The sequence below is a fragment of the Labrus bergylta genome, chromosome 7 (genome assembly GCF_963930695.1).
Source record: "Labrus bergylta chromosome 7, fLabBer1.1, whole genome shotgun sequence".
In the NCBI taxonomy this organism is placed as follows: Eukaryota; Metazoa; Chordata; class Actinopteri; order Labriformes; family Labridae; genus Labrus; species Labrus bergylta.
The window spans coordinates 12,963,531-12,988,395 of NC_089201.1; the positions used below are offsets into that span (position 1 = coordinate 12,963,531).

Here is a 24,865-nt window from a genome sequence, read left to right on the forward strand (position 1 = left end):
GGTGGGGGCGGGGCTAACCGTGATTGACATGATGTTAGCTGCTGAATTGAAAGTTCCTTGAATGCAACACGGCTGGAGACTGATTACAAAAAATATAGATTTATTAAACATCATAAATGACAGATTTTAGACTGAGATACATTTCATAACTATTTTCCAAATCAGCTACAAGACGTATGAGACGTTAAATATATCACCAGGCTACATTTCTCTTATATAGGATATAATAACTTCTGTTAACTCTGGCTTTATGTGAGAGGAGGGGGATGGGAAATTACAATCACAGGGGAGCTGTGCAGGTCTGGAGTCTTTAGGGGTAACGAACAATAAATACAGCAATAAATTAATCGTACACCTCCTTAGATAACCCTTAGTAGACAGAGTTCTCACTCATTATAGACAGTCATGACTCAGAGACACATTTACAGGATAGACCTGATTTGTGATATATTTATGTCGCACATTCTTCCTTTGATATTAATGGATTAACGGACGTGTTTCCAGTCTGTCTCTACCTCCAGGTATCCTTTCTGTGATGATGTCATACTTATTAATTACAACCTGAGCCTGTCAGGGACAAAAACAACAGCTTTGAGTGGATAAAACCAAAGTGTAAAAATACTGCACTGCCACTTTAAGATATAGAGTACAATAAATAAACTGTTTATGATTTCCAGTGTATGAATCAGAGTCTGTTTAACTGGTTTTCATTTGCTCATGTCTCCCAGTCCGTCCTCTTCCATCTGTCGTCCAATCACCTCCAGCTGCACCTTCTTCTTCTGTCCTTCCTGCTCCAAACCTCCCTCCGCCTTCTCTGATTGGGCGTACCAGGGCTGAGTGGCTGAGCTATCGCAGGTCCGGCCTCCTCTGCGGAAGCCCCCCCTGCCAGCTCGGACCAGCCCCCAGCCCTGCGGGTTCACGTCCGTGCCCCCGTCCTGGACCCCTCTGGTCTGATCCAGCTCCTTGGCGCTGAGAGACGACATGCGTACAGGGACGGTGTTTCCGAACTTTGAGTAGTCGACGCAGTAACGCCCGTCCTCCTCTGTCATGATGGAGACAAAGCGCCGCCCCCACAGGATCTCTTCAGGGGTGTAGGAGGTCCGGGCCTGCATGGTGATCCCCGTGGTTTCCACCACACCTAAAAAAAAAAAAACAGAGATGTCAAGGGTCAGAAGTACCTGATGAGACTACATGTTAAATATTTTGTCCACAGGGGGCGCCAAAATCATTGGCTTTATATTTTTATGCTCAGCGTGTCTGTTTCTGTTTCTGTTGTTCAAAAGTGAAGCCAAATGCCGAGGTAGGATTTCACGTTATAAGTACGTAAGTAATTTTTTTCAAATTAATCTTTACTCTGATCGGATGACTTATAAGCGGCGTGGCGCTTAGCTGCGTGACACCTGACCTTCCAGGATGACAATGATCTCGAGGTCCTCGGAGGTCAGCGACTGAGCGGAGAGCTCGTAGAGCGGACTCCCTCTCTCCATGGTGTGGCTGATGATCAGAGGAGAGACCAGGAAGATGCCGTTACTCCTCAGAGGATTCTCCACCTGGATGTCCAGCTGACACACTGGAATGACCTCACCCTCCGCCGTCACTGTCCGCCTGATCACCTGCAAGGGCGACGGAGAGTGTTAACATCCACATACACAATCACAGTCTGTGAGCAGATTCAGAGTTAGCATCAGTGTTTGACTGTTTAGAGACTTTAGGATATAACATTTGACATGTTTTGTCAGTGAGGTAAATCTGTTAGCTTAGCTTAGCATAACTTAGTTTGAAGCTGGACTTCCTGTTTCCCTGTCTTTCTGTGTGTCTCTGTTTGTTTGTCTCTTTGTTGTGGGTGTAATGTCCCCAGAGGGATACCCAATGAGCCCAGATAGAAACAAAATGACCTCAAAGGGACATAAACTAAACTCATAGGAATCTTAGTGAACCTGGATGGATACAAAATTTGTCTTTGTGTCTCTTTGTACATATGGATATTTTGCATCCCAAGTCGTTTTCAATCTTTTTTTCTTTTTTTGGGGGGGGGGATGTTACTCACTCTTTGTCTTATAGTCAGAGTTTTTTTGGTTAAATTTGATCGGTTTTTTTGCATCCCTCTGAGGTAATTTTGCATCCCTTTAAGATCATTTATCATTCATCTAAAGTAATGAACATTCATTTAAAGTCATTTTACAATCCTTTTGGGGTCCTTGGTACCCGTCTGGGTTTACCCCTCTATTTTGAATCCTTCTGGAGACATTTAAAATTCCTCTCAGGCCGTTTTGTATCTATATTGGGCTCCTAACATCCACCAAAGTTACCTTTGCATCCCTTCTGGGTTATTTAATATCCATCTGAGGTCATTAAAGAGCCCATATTATGCCCTTTTTGGGGTTCGTATATTTAATCTATGTACCTACTTTTGTACATTTACAATAGCTTAAGTCCGAAAAAAGTGTCTGTTTTTATGTACTGCTCCTCCTTGCTCCCTCTACGCTCTGAGTCCATCAGCTTAGACCCCACGTGGCCCAAGTCTGCTCTGATTGGTCTGCCGATCCGCTCTGTCGTTATTGGTCAGTTGCTCAGCATACGTCTCGGAAATTTCAACATGAGCTGCAGGGCTTGCCACAACGAGCCAATGGGCTTAGATCAGTGATATCACACTGACAATGACGTCGGACTGACAAATTTTTATCAAGGGGGGCTAGAACCGAGCGTTACATGCGGCTAATGCTACAGCTAACAGGAGGACGTAGGAGAAGCCGCGTTTCTGCTGACTTTGAATTTTTGCACATAGACGTGCCTAAACATGCACAGGACACTTGGAAAGCACACTAAAGGGCATATAAAACCAGAAAAAGCATAATATGGGACCTTTAACATTCCTTTGAGGTTATTTTGCATCCCTCTAGTGTTATTTTGAATCCTTCTGGAGACATTTAAAATTCCTCTGAGGTCATTTGTAGCCTTCCAGGTTCATAACATCCCTCACATCTGAGGTTAATTTATGTCCCTATGAGGTCTTTAATATTCTTTTAAGGTCATTTTGCCTCAGGGCTCATTTTGTATCCTTCTGAGGTCATTTTGCATTGAGGTCAATTTGAATCCCTGTGAGGTTTTCTTTTATATCCCTCTGAGGATATTAACATCCCTTTAATGTCAGGTACATTTCAGTCCCTCTGGATTAAGTTATGCATCCCTCTGTGGTCATTTTGCATCCATGTGAGGTCATTTTAGACTTAGACAACTTTATTTATCTCACAGGGCAATTCGGTTCCACAGTCAACACAGACCATGCAGACATTTACAAACAAACAACAGATGGAGATTAATCAGAGACAACAAACAAATCAGTATTTGACAAAGGTAAATGTTATTTTGAACTATGACATTCAAAATAACATTTTGCATCCCTCTCAGGTCATTTTGTATCCTTCCAGGTTCATAACATCCCTTTGAGGTTAGTTAATGTCCCTATGAGGTCGGTTTTGAAGATACCTCTAATGTCGGGTAAATTTCAGTCCCTCTGGATTAAGTTTTGAATCCCTCTGAGGTCATTTTGAATCCCTCTGTGGTCATTTTGAATCCCTCTGTGGTCATTTTGAATCCCTCTGAGGTCATTTTGAATCCCTCTGTGGTTGGTTGTATTTAATCATCCGTCAAACTGATTTAAATATCTTTAATAAATAAAAAAAGCAAAGTAGAGAATCAGTAACGATTTGTTTGACAGTTATTGAAATGTTAGTGGACCTGACCTGCAGCTGGACGGTGGCAGAGATGATCATACTCTTCCTCAGGTCTCCGACTCTGAACATGAAGGTCGGCCGCCCGTTTCGAGGAGCGATGACGGCGTGTTTGGAGAAGATGAGTGTCTCTGCTCGCCGGTTGGCCTGCGCCGTCTTCATGAACACACAGCCAAGCATCACGGCGTTGATGATCAGACCCAGGATGTTCTGAACGATCAGCACGGTGATCGCCAGCGGACACTCCTCCGTCACCATCCGGCCTCCGAATCCGATGGTTACCTGAAGCAGACGCAGCGCTCACAGCTAACACAACCACAGCTTCATCTGGTTCAGACATAAAGATCAGCTGCCCTCCTCACCTGGACCTCGATGGAAAACAGGAAGGCTGAGGTGAACGAGTGGATGGCGGTGACGCAGGGCACGAGGCCCGGCTCGCCGTTGGGATCTCGAGGTTCCAGGTCGCCGTGAGCGAAGGCGAGGAGCCACCAGATCATGGCGAAGAGCATCCAGGAGCAGAGGAAGGCGGAGGTGAAGATCAGGAAGGAGTGCTGCCACTTCAGATCTACCATGGTGGTGAAGACATCCTGCAGGAACCGACCCTGAAACCAACGAAGAAGAAAAAGGTACGTTCACCTGGATGGGTCTTAAAAGTCTCTCAAAGGATCAGGAGAGATTAGTCCTTTCAGACTGAACATGAGCTACTGCGGCGTAACCAAGCTCCGCCTTCATCACGCCATCAGACATTCCCGGCGTTGCAGACACACGAGAGAGCGCGGCCCAGCGAGAGCTCCAAATAGACACACACACTCAGACATGCACGCACACAGCGCTGTTCATTGGTTTTGTATGGAGATGGGCGTCGCCAGCCTTAGTGGACACAGGCCATTAATCCAGCTCGACTATTTGAGGGAACAATTTCAGATCTGCTGCTGATGCAGGACAGGATTCATTTACACCGTTTCAGAGCTAATTCAAACAGATCTCATTAGCGAGGGATTTGGAGGTTAACTTTAGTAATCTCAAAAAGCGCCATTGAGAAGCGCTGATATCGAACTGAGGGACGCTGTGGGCCAAGTGGTTGGGGCGCGCGCCCCATGTACATAGGCTGTAGTCCTCGAAGCAACCTGTGGCTCCTTTCCCGCATGTTATTCCTTCTCTCTCTGTCTCTAACTTCAGACTCTATCCACGGCCCTGTCTCTACAATAAAGCCCGAAAATATATCTTTAAAACGGGATCGAGTACACTAACTGATCGCGGTGTGGTTCCCGCTCTCTGCAGGGATCCTTTCTGTGATGATGTCACACACTTAGAATAACAACGGGAGCCTGTCAGGGACAATAACCACAACTTTGAGTGGACTCACACAAAGAAGGAGGGAGAGAGAGAGAGAGAGAGAGAGCGCAAGCGAGAGAGAGAGAGAGAGAGAGAGAGAGAGAGAGAGAGAGAGAGAGAGAGAGAGAGCGAGAGCAATAATCTATCTGCATAATTCATCTCACTCTCTCTTAGAAAGATGCGTCTTCATCGTACGGAGCCTCAGGAGGAACATTCCAGATTCAGTTGCCTGATATTTGAATCCAGGAGTGTAACAGCACAGGTCGTTCTCCACAAAGGTCATGTGTGGCCGGTCTCTGGGCGTAGGGGCGTACCTGCTCCATGATGTTCTTGTGGGCCACGTTGCAGGATCCGCTCTTGGTGATGAAGCGTGCTCTCTGGAATCTGGAGCGTGTACGGTTCAGCTGGTTCTGGTCCTCCGCCAGACGGGTCAGCAGGAAACCGTCAGGCAGGAGGCCCTTCCTGGCTAACATGATGCTGCACACACACACACACACACACACACACACACACACACACACACACACACACACACACACACACACACACACACACACGAACACGAACGCACAGAAAGAAAAACAGAAACAATTACATCAGCATGTGTGAATGTTGTTGTGTTTTTTTAAGGTTCGACACCATGTGAGTTAAAACCCTAAAGTTAAAATGTGAGCCTCTGAGATGAGAAATGACCCAACATCAGGTGTCTCCGGTTTCTATTTGTCTATTTTTACTGGAATCACAGTTCAGAGCCGTACTCTTTCTGTCATAGTTTCTTCAATGAAAGTAAACACAAACAAAAAACAACTGCCGACATTAACCATGAATAACACGGAGCCAGGGAGGTGACATTTCAAATGTCTGAAGACTAGTCCTGCACCAAGGGGCGTTTACTAATTTTCAACCAATTAAAAAAGATTTGCAGACACTAACGATCCAATCAAATTCATCCCAACATTATGTCCCGCCTTCTATCTTGTGATTGGTTCGAACACAGCGTTTAGATACTCCACAAGTTCTGTTTCATGGGGACGATAACATGACTCAAACCTGGAGCGTTACAGTCAGACACGAGTAACCACGACAACATTAGGGCTTCACACCCTGAGCGTGTCGTCATGGCAACATGGCTGCGTGGGAATATGGTCTATATTAGTTTAGTTTCTTTTAGATAAATACACTAGATTACTATAATGCCCTGACAATCTATGACACAGGTGCAGGAAATACAAATAAAATGTTTATGTAAATTCCTAAATCGTGCAAACAAGCTGCATGTCACCTCCCGGCCTCCGTACTCGACAAAGTGAGAGCGCCATCTGTCGGTATGAATAATAAATTCAACAGCTACTCAAATATATTGTCAACATGATGCAACAAGCAACGTATTTGTGCAATTTAGAAAATGTGCAGGAAGTTGCTTTCAATTATTGGTAATAAAAAACAATAAATGAATCAACCTTGGGTGTGTGTGTGTGTTATTGTTTGGTTGCCTTGGTAACAAACAGGTCTCGATAATTTCGTCTGATTTTTATTAGAATCATATCTCAGACGGGACATTTTGACATCGACGTTGTTTACTAAAATAATCAACATCATCTCCATATTTATCCTGTTTATAACTCTCTCTCTCTGTAGGCTACTAACCGCATGTTACCTGTTCGCGTGTCAGCAGCTCAGCTTGGACCGACGAACAAAGATGAGTTCTGATGTTAGAGATGATTTTATTTTATGTCGACGTGATCCACAACACGGCCTCCATCGATCACCCATCAGTTCCTCCAAACAACACCAACACCAGGACCACTGTCAAGCTGGCCAGGCACGGGTTCCGGTGAGCGCCTTCAAAATAAATGAGAATACGCCTTTTTTCTCTCTGACCCAAAAGTTAATTAATGTAGGTGGCAGACAATATATTTTAGTTTGAAGGACGAGAAGAGACACACAAGCGGCATCATTATCATCACAATAATCATATTCATAACTGTTAGAAAGAATTCGTTTGCACTAAAAAGTAAAAACTGAAGTAAAAGAGGATTTATAGTCAGGGAATATTGTGAAAATCTGGGAATAAATTCCTTACCAACCAATTTCTACACCAAAGTGTATCTAAAGGTGTCTAGTTACATATATAAAAATATTTAAATTCAACTCCTGTAGGAAAATCTGTGAGAGCTGCTGAAACTTCGGGTACCTGGAACCCTATTGGTTGAAAATTTGAAATTTTTGATTTTTTTTTACATGTGCCTTAAATAGCATATGAGGGGTTAAATTCGGGGTTATTTGGGATGCTGAATCCATTGCAAGCATTTATTTTGCACCAAAACCACTCCTTGGTAGAGAAACGGCCACGCCCACTTTTCCAGATCTCTTGAAAACCCTTTGTTTAGGTGAAAATCAATGTTGCTTGTTGCATGTGAATTATAAAGTATCTTCATAGGTCTATTTATAAATGTATTAGTGATGGTAACTACCTTTTATTAACTGTTAAATGTTGCAGTTGGTTAACATTTGTAAGTGAGTGAGTTTTGAGTGGCAGGTGCCAGACGTGCTCATTCTGTGGATCATGGACAGACACAATAGAGTCCACACATAACAAATAATATTCACCGGTCAAAGAGATATTGCAAGATGATTTTAACTCTGATATGTACATATTACTTACATTATTTACAACTGTAAATATTGAATGTCACTACATTGATTAATACTATAATAAGGAGTGTACTGTCATCAAACTAGCTTATAGCTAGCAAACACTAGGTAGTCTGGTTAGTTAGCTAACATCCACACACCCCAAGTGCATCTGATTACTGTTTTACTTACTTGAATGATAGCTGACTGCCTCATGCTAACATTAGCTAGCTATCTCAGGGGCTTGTTTTGGTTTATCAAGGTTTTTTTTCTGCAGTAACTGTACATCTGACCCCCTATTTGCTTCAAAATACAACATAGTAGAGAAGATATCTGTCCACATGACAAAGGATGTTTTGCATGTCACAAGAATGATTACAGATTTTTTTTTTTTTTTATTAAGATTCTACGAGACAGATGGTCATTACTCCAAGACAAAAGATGTAGGAAGGAAAACTGATGAGGAGCGAGACGCTGTGTTTTATGAGCTCTGTGAATGGTTAGATCTGGAACTCGAGCATGGGATTATGACACTTGACCAAGTCCACATAAAAATGCAGCAGTTTGATAAGAGTCTCTCATATTCAAAGAAGTGGCTGAAGCAGAAGCTCCTAGAGAAATACCATAATACACTGTATTTCAAATCACAGAAGAGGAGAGCAGATGTTCAATTTTAAAGATAAGACCAGCAACATCTTTCGAGAGCAACATGCTGACATTGTTTGGAAATGAGAAGACTCAAATCTTAAAGACTGCACTAAAGTTAATTTGCAATGACATCACCACTATTGATATAGATCCAAAGTCATACCCAACTGCACACAATATGACTGATATCCCTATTCAGCTGGCACTTGTTCCTGAGAGCTTTCAGATGTTGTTGAAACCTATAGTGAGGACGGATGAAAGAGTAGCAAAGGCCTTTTGGGCTCGGTCAGGGGTATTGCCGTACATGATGGGGCTTGCCATACAACTGGATTATAGATTTGGGTCAAAGTGGACGCTCAACAAGTTACACCGGTTAGGGTACACAGAGTCTTATGCAGAAATACAAAATTACAAATACTGCTTCCTCAATGACAAGAATGGAGTGGGATGGAGTTTCAAGGTTCTGGCGCTCTTGGTACCATTGTTAAAGAAACCAACAATCAGATAGATGATGAGATTGAGGTTGACATCCAACTTGGGGGTTTATTAGTAACGACAGCTGGTAAAAGTGAAATACAAAGTTACAATCAGACGAACATCATGGATGTCAATCTGCTCAGTCACTCAGTTTGTCGGAGACAATATAGATTTGAACATTGTTTAAATTTATGGGAACACTCCTCGAATGTGACCCTAATGACCACAAGACCATCTTCACCACTCTCAAAGAGTGCATGCGTCTCTCCAGGGACAAAGTCATCATAGTGACCTTCGATCTCCCCATCTGACTCAAGGTAAGATATCATAAAGCAGGTGAATCTACCCATCATTTCAAGGTTGGGTGGGTTGTATTGAAACTGATGAAGGCGGCCAAGTCAGATGGTGGGTTAAGCAGACGGAGGATGAGAAATAGTGATTCAGGCCACAAGTGCTGGGTGCAGACCCTCAACTACTTCTCCGATGTCAACCAGCGCATGACGGAAGATGTCAAGAAACACAACTCCACAAAGACCTTTCCAGAACACTGATGAAGTGAGATGCTGAAGCAGTTGAATTTACCCTCAAAAGGTTTGAGGAGACCAACCCATTTGCCCACGATCGAGTTGCTTGTGTCCTTCTCAACAGGATTCTTGAGCACTGCGGGTGACACAGTCAACGCTGAGAGAGCGGAAGTTGGGAGGTAGATGCAGATAAAGCTGGATGGACAGTCAGTAACATCGACCATGGAGGTGAAGTTCAAGGTGCAGGCCCTGTCATCACTGAGAATTATTCCCAAGGTCAAAGACAAGAAGGTTTACCTAAACTCACTCAAGTTGTTCACCTGACTGATAATCTTTGCCCAACGGGATATAACAGTTGAGACAAGCTTAGAGTATGAGCTGACTCCCTTCCCCTTGTCATTGTTCAACAAAAAAGGTCAAAAAATTATCAAGGCGAACAAAGCAGGCTTTTCCAAAACAAGGCTGAAAGACTGAAGATCCGCTTGACCTCACAGACCAACCCCGCTCCAGTCTGGTGGTTGATGGAGGATGGCTTCTCTACTTGGTAAAGTGGGAATAAGGTCAGACTTGGCAGGAGATTGCAGGCAGTTACCTGAGGTTTGTGCAGTGTCTTGGCAGTCGCTCCCAGAAGATCATTGTGGTCTTTGATGGCTATAGTAGCTCGCCAAAAGAACATGACCACATCCAGTGTAAGAACTCCTGCTGTAATCTACAGATTCGACCAGCCAGATATGATACATTTGACAACATCAGTGTTTCCCCTACCATTATATTAGGGGGGTGGCTTTTTGTGCCTTTATTGTAGAGATAGGGTAGTGGATAGAGTTGGAAATCAGGGGCAGAAGTCATTTAAGGATACCTTTCCGATAGAAAATGACAGCTGTCAAAAGTAACCCATGAACACCAAGATTCCTTCAAGTGTTTGTGTCACTGTGTCGGCGTGTCGGCGTGTCGGCGTGCGTCCTCACCCCCCCCCCCCAAACTCAAACTCAAATTTAATAATTAAAAATTATATTATTATTATTATTACTGAAAATTACATATCAGAGTTAAAATCATCTTGCAATATCTCTTTGACCGGTGAATATTATTTGATATGTGTGGAATCTATTGTGTCTGTCCATGATCCACAGAATGAACACGTCTGGCACCTGCCACTCAAAACTCACTCACTTACAAATGTTAACCAACTGCAACATTTAACAGTTAATAAAAGGTAGTTACCATCACTAATACATTTATAAATAGACCTATGAAGATACTTTATAATTCACATGCAACAAGCAACATTGATTTTCACCTAAACAAAGGGTTTTCGAGAGATCTGGAAAAGTGGGCGTGGCCGTTTCTCTACCAAGGAGTAGTTTTGGTGGAAAATAAATGCTTGCAATGGATTCAGCATCCCAAATAACCCCGAATTTGACCCTAAATATACTATTTAAGGCACATGTAAAAAAAATCAAAAATTTCAAATTTTCAACCAATAGGGTTCCAGGTACCCGAAGTTTCAGCAGCTCTCACAGATTTTCCTACAGGAGTTGAATTTAAATATTTTTATATGTGTAACTAGACACCTTTAGATACACTTTGGTGTAGAAATTGGTTGGTAAGGAATTTATTCCCAGATTGGCCATATATCTGATAAAATTCCCTCACTATTACTTTTCTCTTGATCAGCAACCCAAAATATTAATTCAGCTCAAATTCAAGTAGATTAAAAATAAAATAAAGTGAGTTAATTTGGGATGGGGGTTAAAGGGGTGGGGTTATTATTATTTTTTATTTACCTTAATGTCTAAACTCTATTACCTTTTTTATGTTTGTCTCGTTGCTACCTCCTCACTACTTGTATCTTTCTTCTTGAATTGTCCTCACAGAGCTCTAGTTTTGACACAGCTGCACTGACGATTATCTCTCTTTTGTTTTGTATCAGTGTGAATGCAAACATCAATAAAGTCAGAATCTAATCACTCTCTCAAACACACATTAATTTAATCAAATATACAGAATTAAATCAAACAAACTAGATCAGATGATCAGTGGAATTTTGTGTTACTGCCATGTTTCTTACAATGTTGAAGGAAATTAAATGAGACCTTTAGATATTTGTTTTGAAACATTTTCCCTTCGGTTCCTGTGTGATTTGATCCGGGTCTTGAGCTTGACGAATCTGCTGCAGGATGCTGGGATGCTGAGCAGGTAACAACCTGCAGAGGCTTGTTCCTGCCAGCAGGGGGCGACAGAGCAACCTTAACGTCCTGTAAACACTGGAATATATACTGTATATATTTTATTTTTTAGCTAACCTTTATCTGTAATTAAAGTCGACATATTACAAATATGAAAATGTAACATTTCTACAGAATTAACGTGACCTAATGAACAAAAGAACAACATGAGTCTAATCTGGAATCAAACATGTTAGTTACTGAATCTTGTTTAGTTTTTATATTTTTTTGTGTTTTCTGAAGTTTGTTAATTCTTTTGATTATTAAAAACGTGGCTTGACTTTGATAAATCTACACTTGTGGTTATATTTTTTGGCCAAAATAATTTGCGTATCTACCCTCCATTAGAATATACAGTATGTTTCTGTCATATTAAGGTCTCAGTGTTTGGCCCACTGGCACACGAGACGAACGAAAAAAGCAGGTGTTTCAAAAATTTGATTTTTAATAAGGTCGATACAATTGAACACAGTTTAAACAAAAATAAATGTAGTTCATCATCTGCTCTTGATGGTATTATTACACAGAAGAAGAAGAACCTCTTCTCTTTCCGGTTCTCGCCGGACCTTTTCTTTTCTTTTATCGAACACCATTCCTAAAGGGAATACAATATTTAGCATATGAAACAGTATTCATGTAAACATAAAAACAATTCAGATAGATCATATATAGATATAGATATACAAATAAAATAAATACATAAGAAATAAGACATTTCCGGTTCTCGCCGGATGTTCAAAGTGTTTGGATTTCTTGATGGAAATGGAGGATTCGGGGAAAATGGAGAACACATACAGACGTAACGTCATTTAAAGTCACTTTTATATGAATTTATAATAGTTAAGATCATGTTTAGTGAACAGACTCGCAGCTGAAGAGAATTTTAATTTAAGACGCTCTCGTTGTTTAGCTTTTTTTTTTTTTTTTAGAAATGATTCATTCACTGACATCTAGTCAAAAGTAATATCTGTGTGATGCTTAGCAACCAAAATAGAACTCATAGGCAACGAAGACTGTTGTTAAATATCAGATATGTAGACAAACTCCTGCACACTGTCTGAATTACACGAATACGTTAGCAGCCTATGTGTAATTAATTGTTTTCTTTTTTTCTCTTGCTGCAGTTTTTTTTTTTTATCATAAAAATAACTGAGATTATGTATTTCAAGTGTCGTACTTACTACACATCTTGTTTTTAAGTTCTTTTCACAGTTGACTTGATAATCATTATTAAACCTGCAGAGTGCAGCTGAATAAACAAAGCAGATAAAGGTCAATCACATGCAGGGGCGAGTCCAGACTGTTTGAATGAGGTGGCTGAACCTGGGCACTGGTCTAAAGTTTGTGCAAACAGAAATTAATACATTTATTTATTTACCTATTTTTATCTCCATTTATCATATCTCCTTATCAGTAACAAGAGCATGGCCCCAAATCCTTATCTTTCTTCTTCCCTTCATTCTTTAAAAACTAGTCCAGCATCAAAATCTAAATACTTAGGGGGCCCACGTGGCCCAGTTGTCCCGTACCGTGCTTAAGCACGATTGCCCCCACTATCAGATTCTGGACACGCCCCTGCTCATACAAAAAAAACAAACAAACAACTGAATCCCAAACAATAAATCGTTCTCTGGGAGGTTTGTAGGAATAATGATACATTTATACATCATATGAGTTTCTGTTTTCTTCTTTACTCTGATTGTTGTCGTTGTTAAATTCATCAATGGATTGATGAATGTGTTTCCACAGTGACGGACAGAGACACCAGACTGATGATTCAGCTGCGAGCCACCAATGAAGCCATCTTCACGGGGAGGAGGAACTCGGCCATGAGAGGCTGGAAGTCAGTCAGTTTCCTCCTCCATCCATCAAACAGCATCTAGAGACTGGATTTAATGCTGCATGTGCAATAATATAATAACAGATATAATCCACTCTGATGTTAAAAAAGAACAATTTACAAAACGTGACAGTGACAGTGAACTCTGACCTCTCCCTGCAGGGCGATCAGAAGAGAGATGGGGCTCCACGGGGTGATGTCAGCGCGGCAGATGAAGAAGAAGTGGGACAACTTGAAGGAGAAATACAGAGTGAGTCCAGTTTTTATCTTTAAGACCGACACCAGAGTCACAACACCTGAAAAGATGAAGACGGAGTAAACGGATGAACAACACGCTTCGGGGTATTCCAGAACAATAACACTTTTAACATGTTTGATCGTGTTTTGATCAAAGTCGAGGTCAGATTTATTTACAGAGCGCTTTGAAACAAAGAGCAGGCGTGAGAAAAAACCTCTCAGCCGTTAGTTACCGACGCATTTGGGCGTCTGTCCTTCATCAAATTAAAAGTGGTTTAAAACTCTTCAAAGTCTCTTTATAGTCTGATGTCCTTTTCCTGTGCAGGCGCTGAAGAACCCTCCAGAAGGCATGGAGACCCAGACCCAGCCCAACTCGTGGCGTTGGTTCCAGCTGATGGACGAGGCCATGACGGGCCGCCTGGCGGGGACCGCCAACATCGTGCAGCCCTCCGTGCTGGACGAAGAGGATGACAACGCCCCAGCCACGCCTCCGCTCATCCTGCCCAACATGGCGACACCGTTCTCTGCTCTGAGTGGGGCTGAAATGGCTCCTCTGGAAGACGATATGACGCTCGAGGACACCATGGAGTTGAGAGACGTTGAAGACTGCAGGAAAGTGGAGTTAGAGAACAAAGCTGAGCTTCTTCCTCAGATAGTTTCAGTGGAGCAGGGAGACGGATCACAGGTGAGAATCCCTGTGTGTAAGCCGCAGACTCAACCTGCGGTGAACAGCAGCCAGACCGCCGTGTTCTACGCCACTTTACTGCCCGAATTCACTGTGGAGACCGGTAAAACGCCCTCCTCTTCCAAATATGTGGTCAGGGAGACGGTGGAGGTGGACAGGAAGCTGGCGGAGCTGCAGAAAGAGAGGCAGGCTCTAGAGAGAGAGCAGGCCGAGTTCGACAGAGAACTCATCGCTTTGGAGAAAGACCGAGAGCTGCTGAGAAGAGACGCAGCGACGCTGGAGAGAGACAGGATGAGTCTGGACAGAGAGCGGGCGGCTTTAGAGAGAGACAGAGCAGCCGTGGAGAGAGACAGAGCGGCTGTAGAGAGAGACCGGGTGTTTCTGGATCGAGACCGGGCATTTGTGGACAGAGACAGAGCGTTTGTGGAGAGAGACAGAGTGCTGGTAGAGCGAGCCCAAGAGGATTTAGAGAGAGAGCGAGCTGTGTGGAGGAGAGAGAGGGAGGGTGAGGCCGAGAACGGACATCCTGCTGAGATGGCGTCAGAAAAAGAAGTGGTGTTACAGACCAGGTTCTACCAGAGTCTGACGGCAGCAGATCTGGATCCAGAGCAGCTGGAGACCAGACAGAGACTCGTGTCTTTGTTCCAGAGACTCGTGGAGAAGCTGTGAGCCGAGGACGCATCGTTCTATGTTCAGAGATTTCACTTGATAAAAGTCTCCAAATCACAAAGAATAAACGTGTGGATCACTGAACTCTGTGTGTAGGGTGGGCACGATAACAGAAACTTTGATGTGATTCTAGTAAAAATCAAACAATCTGGAGACCTGTTGGGATACCACAGCAACAAAAATAGAAGTCCTATGGCACATGGTTTAAGTTGCAGAAATACATCTCGATACCAAAATGTTGCCATTGCTTCTGTGCTATTTAGCCAGTGTGGAGGAGTGAGCCTGCAACTTCTGATGCAACTTCCGTTTCTCTAACTCTAATATGTGTCTCTAGTCGGTCTACAAACCCCCCAATGATGACAAAAGTCCATCCTCTCCGTCTTTTGTCTGCTCCACTTTTCAGAAAATGTGTGCTCAAACAGGCTGTTTGGCGATTCTCCCTTCATGACATCACAAAGGGCAGTAACCCCTCCCCCAGGTGGGTGACACTCCCACAGCTAGGTGTTTGTTCTGCCCTCTGAGTCTGCCGTCTCACCGTAAACAATAGGACATGGAGTGAGAAAGCCCGAGACACCCAAGCCCTTCCAGAGAGGGGCGTGGTCAGACACAGCTCATTTACATTTAAAGGTACAGAAACAGAAACAGCCTGTTCTGAGCAGGGCTGAAATAGAGGGGTTTATAGGCATGATCAAATACTGGATCAGAGTGGATTTAGAACAAGAAACTTCACACACATGTTTTGAGGAGCTCTGAGACTTATGGTTGAAGAGGAGAATATGTGACCTTTAATTCAATCTCAGTCATTGTGACGTGCAGTAAACTTGTAATTGCTGTTTTTAAGTTATTTTAGTTTATTGAGAGTCATGTTTGACGCATTGAATTCATGTGCAAAATCTAACCTATCTCTCCTTAGTTGCCTTTTTAATAAAGGCAAAACGGCCTCAAAAGACACCAACAAAAGTTTTCCTCTGGTATTAAACAGACTGATATCAAAGATCTCCTCTTGTCCTCATGTTCACCTTTCATGTCATCAGTCTGTGAAACCTTTAGAGCAGCATCACATGATATTATTGATCTGATACTGGCATCAGTAAAAAAAAAAAAAAAAAAAAAGCTGCTGTCTCTTTAAGTCCCCCCTTCCCATGTGCCCAACTCTTTCTGATTGGCCAGCTATCTTGAAGCTTTCCAGGAGGCAGATCGCTGCAGGGCTGCCGTCCAGTGCTGGGAAAAGAGAGTCTACGTCAGAGGTTTTAACAGCTTGAAGCCGTCTCGTGAAGTATGTTTCAGTGTTGATTATGCCTTAGTCTAAAAATTGCGATTTTTTTTTAATCTCATAACTTTAACTTTAATCACAAAATGATGGATATTTATGTCATAATTATGACTATTAAATAACAAATGTGACTTGGAATGAGCTTCTTCATAAATATATTTTTGGACTGTTTCTGTTTACGTCTAAACCCCGCCCTCCCGTGCTGTAAGTCACGTGGTGGAGGGCGGACCACGGTGAAATATCAAACGCACCCTCCTCTCAGAGCAGGGGAAACGGGATGTAGGCTAGCTCCGGTACCGATAACCGTTTTTATTTATCGTTTTATTCTCTCCGGTGATGATGACACAACGGAGGTCGGGATCAGTCCCGGCTACCGGACGCTGCTGTCTCTCTGTGGCGGGAAACCCCGCGCCGTGTGTGTTTGTTGTTTAGCTTAGCCACCGGAGCTAACTAGCAGCCTGCTTCCTTTAACGGGTACAGGGTGTTAGCTTCGGAGGCTAACCGCCGCCTGCTCGGTTTTCCGTTAAATCTGAACCGGACAGCTTCCGCCACATGATGGACGGAGAGGAGGTGCTGTAGGAGAAACGGAGCAAACCTGCAGGATGCGCTAGCGGAGGCAGCTAGCATCAGGCCTGAACACCAGCACACTACCACACCTCCTTGTTTCCTTCCTTCCTTCCTGCCTTTCCTCCTTCCTCCCTAGGACTCATACCCTCAATCCTTCAATGATCACAATGGAGTCAGCCCTGAACCCGCTGCAACAATTCACAGAAAACTCCTATAAAAGTGAGAAGAGTGGACTAAAAGTGTGCTAGACTCTGTTTGTGATGAGCTGTTCCCTCTCTTAGCCCACATTGACCTTTCGATACTTTCGATTTCAGAACGATATCATGTCAGATATTTAAATGAGCGATGGTATCGAAAAAGGGCCAAATTTTTATGAATTACAGATCTTAAGTCATATGTTTTAACCGAACACTGCCACGAGAGAAAGAGGTAGAGCGCTGTCTAAAGATGTTGCCATCGTATTTGTGCAATTTAAAGATTTATTTTTCAGGGCTTTATTTGATTAGACAGCGGACAGAGTAGAAAACCGGGGAGAGAGCGTGGAGGGGGTGGTGCCACAGGTTGGTATCGAATCAGGCCAACAGCTTCTATAGCCTGCATGCACGTGGCACAACCTAACCACCAAGCCATCCGCACAACCCCCTAATATTTGTGCCATAGTACCCCCCTTTTAGACAGCTTTTATTTGCGAAAGTGCCGTCACTAATGTCAGCCTTCATAAAGTCTTGGTACGTTTATGTTGATTACACAACGGCGGGATATTGGTGTGTCAGTCTGTGAGTTTCAACGTTGAGGAAGAGCACAGCAGGAGCTCCACATACACACAAAGTCAGACATGCACACACAGCGCTGCGCTCCACAGCTGGCTCAGCTGATCCTGTCTTCCCTCTCTGTAATGCCTCTGTTACTACCTCTGAATAACCATAACCCATAACGCCTGCTGACATCTAGATTAAAGGCGAAATGTCTCATGGGCGTAAGTCTCACAGCAGTCTGAACAGGGTTTCATTACGTAGGCTTTAGACAGTGTGCAGGATCTTTTCCCACAATGTTTGGTAATTAAAAACAAGTAATTACTCCAATAATATTGTTTGTCCAGGATCTTTATTTTTGTTTACATGGTTTTGAAACAGGTATCGATATCATTAGATTTTTTTTACTCGTCTCACATATATCCACCTAACAGTGACGGAGGAGGATGTGAAGAGGCTGATCGAGTTCAGGGCGTCCAACGAGGCTCTATTCACCGGGAAGAGAAACTCTGCAAAGATAGCGTGGAGGTAAGACCCCAACCGACCTCTTTTAAAACGTGACTGAGGTCTGAGGTGACTTTCTCTCAGCGAATTCCAACCCCCCTTCCTGTGTGTTCCTCAGCACCATCCTGAGGGGTCTGGGTCTGGAAGGGAAGCTGACTGCAGATCAGATCGCCAAAAAATGGGACAACCTGCGGACCAAATATAAGGTAACGATGGAGCTGTTTTTTCAGGACCAAAAGCAATTATTAGTAGTTCATGGGACCAATAACCGACGCTGCAGGCTGCTCTCGTCACTTTGCATGTTAGTGGCACACCTCCATCTACCAGAAGGTCTCTACCTTATTCACCTGCTGCTGTCTTTGTATCTGTGTGTTGTGTTCAAGTGCAGCTTCTCTGCGCGGACACAGGAGCTCTTTGTTCTCAGGTTGTTGTGTCTGGGACTTGAATCTTTCCCTCTCCTCCAGGACCTGAAGCAGCCCTATCAGGGTCAGGACCACATCGGGGGTGTGGTGGAGTCGTGGCCCTGGTTCCACATCATGGATGAAGCCATGCAGGGTCGCCTCTTCAACAGCAACCTGGTACTGTGCCCGGAGAACGGCAACAACGCCGCTCATCGCTGTAACAACCAGCAGAACCAGGCGCAGGAGAACACAGACATCCTGGAGTTCCTCATCAAAACCGAGATGGACGACACGGTGGCGGCAGAAACCGCAGAGAATGATGGGACGGTTCACACAGACGCTCAGCCTGTTGAGGGCGTCCCCATGGGCTGGAGGAGGATGAGCGAGTGCTCGTACAAAAGTAAGCAGACGCTGCAGCTCAGAGTTAGTTTGATCACACCTGCAGGACGGCTCACAGCGGATGATGGAGCTTTCTTTGTGTTCTCATGAACACCTGCACAGGTGTTTGCCCCGCCCCTTATGTAACTTTTAAAATCCAACACAGCCAGCACATGTTTTCTGATGGAATGATTTACTCTGTGTTCGTCCCTCTGGCCTGATTTAACGGAGCAGCTGTTGACTGAAAGTTCTTGTTTTGACTTGCAGTGAGTGAACCAGAAACCGAGCGGATGATCAAACTCCGAGCTGCAAACGAAGCGCTCTTCACCGGCAGGAAACATTCGGCCAAACCGGCGTGGAGGTGAGCAACACTTCTGTGTTCTCGATGTCGGTCTTTTCATGAGATGATACCTAATGTTTGTTAATCTGATATCCGCTGTGTGCAGCTTCTGTCAGCAGGTTTCATAGTTGTAGTTAACCTGAGAGGTTTCTGATCTCTAGGAGAACTTTTTTGAGTATTTTACCAGTTGAGTTGTCTGACGTTATCTCATAATTATGACTTGGGCAATAAAAAAAAAGAAAGACTTCCAAGCTGAGTGTCGTCTCTTGTTGCAGAGCCATCCTGTATGAGCTGGGGCTTCAGGGGAAACTGACCACAGACCAGTTAGCCAAAAAGTGGGACAACCTGAAGAGGAGATACAAGGTAGGTCTGTCTGTCTGTCCACGTCCAACTCCAGAGACGACCTCAGATAAACAAATACTCTAACTTCTACTCGAACACGTCTCACTCAGTGCGTTCACATGGGCAAAGCAGCAGAGGCGTCCCTGTGAGTCACCTCGGTGTTTTCAGGAGGACGATGTGCCGACTTTTCTGTCTCCCATCAGGAGCTGAAGTTTCCGGCTCGAGGCGTGGAGACCAACCCGAGCTCCTGGCCCTGGTTCTACAGAATGAACGACGCCATGGAGGGCCGATTCATGGGGGCGGCGCCCATCCTCACGCCTATCGTGGAGGACGAAGACGAGGATTGCGAGCCACTGTCGCCCACGCCGAAGAAGCGAGCGAGGCGGAGCCGAGGGGGGATGGCTGAGTTCCTGACGGAGTCCGAGATGGACCTGCTGGTGGATACCGAAGAGAAGAACGGATCCACGGCGCTGGGAGAACTGCACCGCATGGCTGAGTTCTCCTACAAATGTAAGACACACTGCAAAAAGTCATGGCTGAGATGCATTGTGGGTAATGTAGGCCACAGGATTTCACAGGAAAAGAGCATGAAGGGATTAAAGTTTATACGTCTCCTACTGCTGCATCAACCGTATGAAAGTGAAGAATCTCTCATTTTCAAAGAACACCGAGGATGATCTGAGCGCCGCGTGTATCCTGGACAACTTCAACGGGTTTTAAAAAAAGGCTTCTTGAGTCAATAATGTTTTGGTGATCAGCTGTTCAATCGTAAACTCTTTGATCTTCATCACAGTGACCGAAGACGACACCAGGCGACTGATCGAGCTACGAGCTGCTAACGAGTCTCTGTTCACCGGGAGGAGGAACACCGCCAAACCAGCCTGGAGGTAACAGAGACTAACATCTAATAATATTCATGATCGTTATTTAATATCAAAGTCATTAAAATGATCTACATATTGCATAACGTGTCCGTGGTTTCACGATCACTCTACAGCTGTAAACTAGAAGAAGATCGGAGTCTTCATAAGTGGTTTTTGTCCTCAGGGGGATCGTGAAGGAGATGGGTCTGACGGGGAAGATCACACCCGACCAGGTGGCCAAAAAGTGGGACAACCTCAAGACAAAGTTCAAGGTGGGGGCAGGGGGAGATGGCTCTCTACAATGTTTAGAATTTACACTACAGTACCCATTTTAACCACTAGGGGTCAGAGTTATATACTGCTCCTTTATTTAATTCTATAATCATGTACAGAAAAGAAATGTTTGAATTGGTGTCTTTCCTCCCGTTTATTTAAAGGATTTTTGTTTTTGTCTTCAGGACCTGAAGTTTCCTCCGCGGGGGATGGAGGGTCAGACTAACCCTGCCTCCTGGCCCTGGTTCCAGCTGATGAGCGACGCTCTCGAAGGACGGCTGGTGGGAAAAGCTCCTAGAGTGACGCCAGTTTGGAGCAGCGAGGAGGACGGCGTGTTCGTCTCATCTCCGCCCCCCGACAGAGACTGTTTGATGGCAGAGAGGGGCAGCGTGTCGGAGCTGGAGAGCATGGTGGGCGGGGACAACACCGAGGCCGATGGGAATGTGACGTACATCGACGCCAGCGGAGAGGAGTGTTCGACCCCTTCGGACCTCTCCTATAAGAGTAAGACAGCTTCTTCTTCTATGGTGTTTATTTAAATCACTCTCCTTAGTATGTGCATGAAGAAGTATTTGATAGAAGCGTCAGATACAGGTTTAGAGAATTTCATTGGCTACAAGAGATGTCAGCCATCGGCACAGTCGCGTGTGATTGGCCGTAAGAACAGGCGGGGGCACCCCCTTAAACAAAGGCTCTCATTGGCACAGCTGAGGTAAATCTGAAGTCTGTGGATCGTTATGGAGTTTATGTGTTTGGATTAAATCTTTTACTGGATTTAGATCATGGGGGCTCAGTTTGGTGGACACTGTTTTACGTGTCTGTGTCTGTGTGTGCGCTGCAGTGACGGATCAGGACACCAGGAGGATGATTAAACTCCGAGCTGCCAACGAGGCGCTCTTCACTGGAAGGAGGAACGCTGCCAAAGCTGCCTGGAAGTAAGAGCATTAGTATGAATAATACATTTAAAAAAATATTTTACATTACTTTTAAGCAGCCCTGGTCTCTCTCTCTCTCCCTCTCTGTCTCTCTCCTTCTCTCTCTGTCTCTCTGTCGCTCTCTCTCTCTCTCTCTCTGTCTCTCTCTTTCTCTCGCTCTCTCACTCTCTCTCTCTCTCTCTCTGTCTGTCTCTCTCTCTCTATCAATTCAATTCAATTCAATTCAAATGAGCTTTATTGGCATGACAGATCAACAATCCATGTTGCTAAAGCAGTACAGGAAACATTTTGAACAACAAATGATTACAATATATACAGTTAACAAATATAAATAATATACATTAACAATAACATGATTTACAATAACATTATTTTTACGGTGTATTTCTAAGAAACATTAAGTGTATTTTGTCTTAGTATGTGACAGCCATGAACATATTTAGTAGCTCGTACTGCACACAGACTTTTCTCTCCACATAGATAGAGCAGCTTCTAAGGATCAGGGAGATGGAGAAAGTCAGGATATTTATTATCAATGTAATCAAAGAGAGCCTCTCTTAAATCTTTATACATGTCACAGTGTAGGAGGAAGTGAGATTCTGTCTCCACTTGTCCTTGATGGCAGAGTGAACACAGCCTGGCCTCTCTGGGTAACCAGTTCTGTCTGTAACGGCCTGTTTCTATGGTCAGACTGTGTCCACTCAGTGGACATATTGCTATCTCTGTGTCTCTCTCTCTCTCTCAGAGCCATCCTAAAGGAGCTCGGCCTGCAGGGGAAAGTCTCCACCTACCAGATGGCAAAGAAATGGGACAACCTGAAGAGAAGATATAAGGTAAGTAATCAAACACAGATAATCACATCACCTGTTCACAGTCTGAACAACTGTGTACCTGACCGCCCCCTTGTTTCTTTTCTTCTCCTCTTTCATCCCCACCATCCTCTCCTTTCATCATCCCTCACCTCCTCCTCCCTCGCCTCCTCCAGGATCTGAAGTATCCTCCGGTTGGGATGGAGAGCGTAGCAGACGGCTCCTCCTCCTGGCCGTGGTTTCATCTGATGAATGAAGCGATGGAGGGCCGTCTGGCGGGCAGCGCCCCCCTTCTCACACCTGTCACCCAGGACGAGGATCAGCAACCAGAACCCGCCCCCAGACATCGCTCCCGCTCCGCCCCTCCCCCTCCTCCCTCAGTCACCTCGGACTACGCACAGGAGGCTTTTGGTGACGGCGTGGATCAGAACCAGCGGGGCCCGGAGGTGTGTGAGGGGCCGCTGGTAGGACTGGAGAGGGAGTGGGAGGTGGTGGAGAGGGAGCGGGCAGCTCTGGAGCGAGAGAGGGAGATGGTGGAGCGAGATAGGGCATCAGTGGAGAGAGAGAGGACGGCTGTGCAGGCGGAGCGGCTGTGGTTGGAGAGGGAGCGGGCGGCAGTGGAGCGGGACAGAGCAATGGTGGAGCAGGAGCGAGCGTCGCTGGGGAGAGAGAGGGAGGTGCTAGACCAGAGAGCGTTGATGCTGAACTCTGTAGGACACACGGGACACCTCAACGCCCTCATGTAGACCAGCACGCCACAGGGACAAGGAGCGTCTCCATAGAAACTGACCGGTCTGTGGTGGAGGTGTGGCCCTCCTGTCAGGAGGAGTAACCCTCGCTGACGGAGCTCAGAGGAGGTCTGAGGTGGAGAGACGATGTTTGTCTTCCACACAGAGACGCTGCAGGACGGAGAGCTGCACAATTCAAAGTTTGATCATCTCGATCAGGATTTATGCTCCACATGTCGAGTCTAGATTAGAGACAGATTATTTATGGACTTTCAATAAGAAGGGAAATATTCTGTGTGTCTGTGAAGAGATGCTGGAAGATGAAAGTGCCTTAAACCTTCCTGTGACTGACAGGCCGCTGCCATGGCGACCTGAGAAATATCTCATTTAGTGTCAACTAACAGCATGCGACACGAGTGAGCGTTTTCGATATCATAGACATGAACGAGGAACCAGGGAGCTTCACGAGCCCGCTTACAAGATGGTGAAGCCTTTATATCACTTCCATGACTGAAATGTTCTTTGAGTTGTGTCATCACAATGCAAAACTTTATTCAGCTCACCGCCGTCAGCAGCTCTTCAATTCAAAGCACCACACTTCATTTCTCCACCTTCAAAGTAAAAGCACCACATGTTCCACTGTTCACAAGGGGAAACTGAAAATCACAGAGCGGGCGTCTGATGCTGTGTGAAATCGTCTGAACCTGTATGAGGACTCACCTGTATGAGGACTCATCTGTATGAGGACCCACCTGTATGAGGACCCACCTGTATGAGGACCCACCTGTATGAGGACCCACCTGTATGAGGACTCACCTGTAAGAGGACTCACCTGTAAGAGGACTCACCTGTAAGAGGACTCACCTGTAAGAGGACCCACCTGTATGAGGACTCACCTGTAAGAGGACTCACCTGTAAGAGGACTCACCTGTAAGAGGACCCACCTGTATGAGGACTCACCTGTAAGAAGACTCACCTGTATGAGGACTCACCTGAATGAGTACTCACTTGAATGAGGACTCACCTGAATGAGTACTCACTTGAATGAGGACTCACCTGTAAGGGGACTCGCCTGTAAGAGGACTCGCCTGTTGTGAGTTGTGAGCCCCTGTGAACTGCGTTGATGTGCGTTCAGGTGTTTGTCGTTGTTTGTTTTGGCGCCACTTTTCTATTTATTCAAAAACACGTTCTGTTGTGTTTTTATTTTCACAAAGACGCTTCTTTGTGTTTGTTTACACCTGAGTCACGTGACAAATCTCTCTGTCTATCCGGAGACTTTTTGAAGCTGTAAAAAAAGAAATTCCCGATTTTTTACCTTTTCTGAAGTTTTTGCTTTTTGTTTCTGCTTCCTGTCGGGATGAAGCTGACTCACATCTCTCTCTTCTGTTGCCTTATTTTATATTTATTTCATATGTTCGACGACTTCACTCGTTTCTTGTTGTGTTGCAGAAGGTTCTGTTTTAACCAATCACAGGTGAGCTTGTGAAAGAGGGTGTAGCCAATAGGACGAGTCGAAACTACAAAACAAAATATCAACATGAGATTAAAAAAATACTCTGATGTTTCACAAATGACTTTGACATCATGTTTTTAATGTTTGTTTGTCAACCAAATTAAAAATGTCAACAGGTCAACAGAACTGCAAATATGGCGTCAACAGATTCTTGTTTTTTTCTTTTTTAAAGGAGCAGT

General features: G+C 44.5%; 3 protein-coding genes across 6 annotated transcripts; 2 read left to right on the forward strand and 1 right to left on the reverse strand.

Annotated features, from left to right (window-relative positions):
* Positions 1 to 83: 83 nt before the first annotated feature.
* On the reverse strand, positions 84 to 6,879 carry kcnj11l (potassium inwardly rectifying channel subfamily J member 11, like). The gene is made up of 6 exons (XM_020648850.2): positions 6,724 to 6,879; positions 5,381 to 5,543; positions 4,094 to 4,333; positions 3,744 to 4,013; positions 1,406 to 1,613; positions 84 to 1,138 (listed from the first exon to the last, which is right to left on the reverse strand). The coding sequence occupies exons 2-6, from the start codon at positions 5,537 to 5,539 to the stop codon at positions 708 to 710; spliced, it is 1,308 nt and encodes a 435-aa protein (XP_020504506.1). The 5' UTR covers positions 5,540 to 5,543; positions 6,724 to 6,879; the 3' UTR covers positions 84 to 707.
* Positions 6,880 to 12,230: 5,351 nt separating this feature from the next.
* On the forward strand, positions 12,231 to 16,419 carry LOC109995221 (myb/SANT-like DNA-binding domain-containing protein 4). Of its 3 annotated transcripts, none has more exons than XM_020648872.3 (4): positions 12,231 to 12,376; positions 13,327 to 13,420; positions 13,580 to 13,667; positions 13,980 to 16,419. In XM_020648872.3, exons 1-4 carry the CDS (start codon positions 12,334 to 12,336, stop codon positions 15,006 to 15,008), a joined length of 1,254 nt encoding a protein of 417 aa, XP_020504528.3. In that variant the 5' UTR covers positions 12,231 to 12,333; the 3' UTR covers positions 15,009 to 16,419. The 3 variants fall into 3 exon arrangements, with proteins under 3 accessions (XP_020504528.3, XP_020504531.2, XP_065812862.1); XM_020648875.3 differs by having other exon boundaries at positions 12,232 to 12,376; positions 13,327 to 13,424; XM_065956790.1 differs by lacking the exon at positions 12,231 to 12,376 and adding an exon at positions 12,404 to 13,214.
* A 128-nt stretch (positions 16,420 to 16,547) lies between these two features.
* Positions 16,548 to 24,819, forward strand: LOC109995216 (uncharacterized). Of its 2 annotated transcripts, none has more exons than XM_020648867.3 (13): positions 16,548 to 17,067; positions 18,035 to 18,128; positions 18,223 to 18,310; positions 18,569 to 18,905; positions 19,151 to 19,244; positions 19,499 to 19,586; positions 19,769 to 20,075; positions 20,359 to 20,452; positions 20,613 to 20,700; positions 20,887 to 21,205; positions 21,543 to 21,636; positions 22,382 to 22,469; positions 22,622 to 24,819. In XM_020648867.3, exons 1-13 carry the CDS (start codon positions 17,007 to 17,009, stop codon positions 23,189 to 23,191), a joined length of 2,322 nt encoding a protein of 773 aa, XP_020504523.1. In that variant the 5' UTR covers positions 16,548 to 17,006; the 3' UTR covers positions 23,192 to 24,819. The 2 variants fall into 2 exon arrangements, with proteins under 2 accessions (XP_020504523.1, XP_029136063.1); XM_029280230.2 differs by lacking the exon at positions 16,548 to 17,067 and adding an exon at positions 17,276 to 17,903.
* The last annotated feature ends 46 nt before the right edge of the window (positions 24,820 to 24,865 follow it).